General features: G+C 58.0%; 1 protein-coding gene across 1 annotated transcript; it reads right to left on the bottom strand.

Annotated features, from left to right (window-relative positions):
* Positions 1-735: 735 nt before the first annotated feature.
* Positions 736-3,212, bottom strand: LOC138716766 (acrosin-like). Its single transcript, XM_069849944.1, has 5 exons — positions 3,142-3,212; positions 2,461-2,652; positions 1,945-2,210; positions 1,476-1,621; positions 736-1,089 (listed from the first exon to the last, which is right to left on the bottom strand). Exons 1-5 carry the CDS (start codon positions 3,210-3,212, stop codon positions 736-738), a joined length of 1,029 nt encoding a protein of 342 aa, XP_069706045.1.
* Positions 3,213-4,056: the final 844 nt, after the last annotated feature.

The raw sequence follows: 4,056 nt of genomic DNA on the forward strand, positions 1-4,056 counted from the left end.
AGGGCAGTTTTTCTACCTTTCAGTTACGCGTGTTCTTCCCCAAACTGTGTCAGATAAGCAGGATATTGTAAATAACCATAGGACTTGTCAGATCTGGAAGCTCAAGCCTGCACACCTCTTAACAAATAATTCACTCCTTCACTCATTAAAGTGGAATCCTGTAAATCACAGAATCATGGAATGGTTTGGGTTGGAAGGGACCTCAAAGCCCAGCCAGTTCCAACCCTCCTGCCGTGGGCAGGGACACCTCCCACTGAGTCAGAGTGCTCAAAGCTCCATCCAACCTGGCCTTCATTGGGGTCATTGAGGTCCCTTCCAACCCAAACCATCCTGTGATTCTCTGAAGACCTCCAGCCCCTGGAACTACCATTCCCTTCTTCTCTCCCTCTTGTCCAACCAGGCACGGGGTCACCCTTTGGAGTGAGTCTTTCCCTTCATGCCCTTCTCACCTTGTGCAGCGACCACGATGGAGACCTTGCCTCGCCCAGGAGACAGAATGAGGCTGAAGCAGAGTTTGCTGTGAAAACTATTTATTGCTACACAGAGAACAGACTAGAAACAACATCCTAACAAAATACAACCTGTCATCGTAGGCTTGGATGGGGAGCTTGAGGTGGGAGGGCAGGACCAAGCAGGTCTGGGACCTCAAGGCTGCCTGTGGAGCAGTAGCCAGCGGCCCAGCACAACGTGGTGGTGGCATCATTCAGCCTGCCCTGCGTCCTCTTCCCCCTGTTCTCAGGTCCTTCCACCTGTCAGGACCTGCAGGAGCTCCTTCACCTTAGTGAATAAGTCCACCAGCTTGTTGATTGGAATCGGGCAGGCGCTGAAAGCGCTCGGCTCCGTCGCTGGGGTTATCTCCGCAGGGTTTGTTGTGGTCGGAAAGTGGCTCCAAGTGCGTTCAGATGCAGGTGCCACTGGAGCCGAGTAGCGCGTCATCACCCCCAGGATCCACTCGCGGAAATGCTGCGTGGCGGTGTAGACCCCGGGACGATGGGCTCGGGCACAGCCTGTCCCAAAGCTGGTCACCCCCACCAGCCAGAAGTGGTCAGTAGAGGGATCTTGGCAGACCAGAGGACCCCCGCTGTCCCCCTGCGGAGAAGAAAAGAGGATTCAGAGGGTGCTGGGGGCTCCATAAGCCCCAGGGATCTGCTCCTGCTCTCTGCCAGCAGTTGCCAGAGCTGTGTTCCCTGCCCAGAAAGGTTCTCCTAGAGTGCTGGAGCCAACGGAACGTGGTTGGGGAGGTGTTTGTGGGACTCTCAGGCAGGTTCTCTCCTGGCTGTGGGGCAGAGGGATGTTCCAGGGTTGGTCCCTGCATGCTGAGAACATGGGATGAGCTTTTTTGCAGAGTCACAGTGCTGTGGGACAACTGGACGCTGGGCATGGAGCAGCAGCTGGAGAAGAGGAGGTGACCTCCGGAGTGATGGGGACCCCGCGGTGGGAGGGGGACTTGCTAGGGGCTGGGATCACCCTCCTACCTGGCAGGTGTCGATGCCGCCCTGCGCGTAGCCCGCACACAGGTTGTGGGGGTGAACGGCGCCCCTGTACCACCCGCTGCTGTTACAGACTTGGGTGTCGATGAGGTGGACGCGGGCCTCCTGCAGCACCGGCAGTGCTCCAGAAGCTGTGGGGACAAGACAGGAATGAACCCCCAGCAGATGCCACCAGTTCTCCTCCTCTCTTCCCCAGGGCTTGGCTTTGCATCGGCAGCGGCATCGCTGTGGTGTTCCCCTTCCACCCTGCTCTGGTTGGCAGCTCATTCCCACCTCCCCGGACGCAGATCATAGAATCACCAGGTTGCAAAAGACCCAGTGGATCATCGAGTCCAACCATTCCCATCAATCACTAACCCATGTCCCTCAGCACCTCGTCCACCCGCCCCTTAAACTCCTCCAGGGGAGGGGACTCCACCACCTCCCAGGATACAAATACGTCTGGGGAACTCACATCTGGCCGTGGTGACCCCCCAGCCGCTGACGTAGCAGCTTCTCAGCTGCCAGAGCTGCAGGGAGAAGTCGGGGACGCAGGCGAGCTGCACGTAGAGGCCGCAGTGGAAGGGCTCGTAGAGCTCCATCAGGGCGATGTCGTTCCTCTGAGTGATGTTGTAATAGTCTTCGTGGATGATGATCCGCCTGACATAGCGCACTTGTTCCTCGGGACCCGGGCGAGTCAACGAGGTGGTTCCGGCCACCACGCGCCACGCTGGGACGTGCCTGGAAGGTGGATGGAGAGAGAAGTGAGAGGGAGAGGAGCCACGCGCTGCAGCTTCCCTGCCTCGTGCTTCCCAAGTGGGAGAGGAGAGCATCTAGGGAGGGCGCGACTGCCCCAAGACGCCCGGAGGAGAAGAATCATGGAGATGGAGGCATCGGGAATGCAGTGACACAAGCCCAGCCTTTTTCTGGATGCAGAAAAAGGGCGTCTGCCAGGGTTTGAGGGATCTCCCTGTCCCCTGCTCCTCCTTACTGGGTATTGACGAAGCAGTGGGCGGCTGTCAGCACCCACTGGGGGTGGATGATGGTCCCTCCGCACACGGGGGCCAAGTGTGTCTTGAACACCTGCTGGATGCTCACAATCCATGGCCAGGAACCCAGCTGTGCATTTTTGCCTCCAATCACTCGCCCGGTGCCGTAAGCCAAGGGACGGAGTCCACAGGTCCTGTGGAAACCAGAAACTCGTTACTGTCCTGCTTGAGACTTGGGGCTGAAGGGCAGGCACCTTCCCTCCCCAGCCGGCATCGCTGTGTGGAGCACGGAGCCAAGGAACCCTGTGGGGCACCCAGGTGTCCACCTCTGTCTCTGCTTTAGCTCTTAGGGAGCCCTTAGCAGCCTGGGAAATGTAGAAGAATGTCAGGAACCACATGGGGTTGGAGAAGGAACCACATGAAGCTGGAGAAGGAACGATATGGGACTGGAGAAGGAACCACATGGAGCTGGAGAAGGAACCATATGGGATTGGAGAAGGAACTACATGGAGTTGGAGAAAGAACAAAATGGAGCTGGAGCGGGAACCACATGGAGGTGGAGAAGGAACAACATGGGGTTGGAGAAGGAACCACATGGGGTTGGTGAAGCTGTTGGGAAGCGAGCATCCTCCAGTGAAGCCCAGCAGCATTGCCCAAGCTCCCTCCCAGCCTGTTCCACTCACTCGCAGGTGTCCCAGGAGCCCTGTGCTGGCCAGAACAAGGCCAGGAGGATGAGGACTAAGAGAACCTTCATGGTGCCAGCGACACGAGGGAGATGAATATCTGAGAGCTGGTGTCCAGCAGAGCACCAGCCCACACGCTGCCCGTAGCGCCCACGCCACCCGCAGAGCCCGTGGCCCCAAGCTGATGTCACAGAGCAGCTGCTTCTGGGGGCTGGGTCCGGGGAACTCGGGGCTGGGGGGGGACATGGGGTGTTCCAAGCGGGAGGGGAGGTAGGAGGTGGGGTTGGACACCCCAAAATCCCCTACAAAACGCTCTGCTGGGGTGGTGTGTGTGGTTCCGAGCTCTGCCTGCCCAGAGCCAGCAGGGAAACCCCAAGGGTGGCAGCACAGGCTCTCTGGGAAGGGCACAGACTCGTTGAGGTTGGGAAAGAACTCGAGGAATCACAGAATCACAGAATAACCAGGTTCGAAGAGACCCTCCGGATCATCGAGTCCAACCGTTCCCATCAAACACTAAACCATATCCCTCAGCACCTCGTCCACCCGTGCCTTAAACACCTCCAGGGAAGGTGACTCAACAACCTCCCTGGGCAGCCTGTTCCAGTGCCCAATGACCCTTTCTGTAAAGAATTTTTTCCTAACGTCTAGCCTATTCCTCCCCTGGCGGAGCTTGAGGCCATTCCCTCTTGTCCTGTCCCCTGTCACTTGGGAGAAGAGGCCAGCACCCTCCTCTCTACAACGTCCTTTCAGGTAGTTGTAGAGAGCAATGAGGTCTCCCCTCAGCCTCCTCTTCTCCAGGCTAAACAACCCCAGCTCTCTCAGCCGCTCCTCATAAGGCCTGTTCTCCAGCCCCTTCACCAGCTTTGTTGCTCTTCTCTGCACTCGCCCCAGAGCCTCAACATCCTTCTTGTGGTG

The sequence above is a fragment of the Phaenicophaeus curvirostris genome, chromosome 1, assembly GCF_032191515.1.
Source record: "Phaenicophaeus curvirostris isolate KB17595 chromosome 1, BPBGC_Pcur_1.0, whole genome shotgun sequence".
In the NCBI taxonomy this organism is placed as follows: Eukaryota; Metazoa; Chordata; class Aves; order Cuculiformes; family Cuculidae; genus Phaenicophaeus; species Phaenicophaeus curvirostris.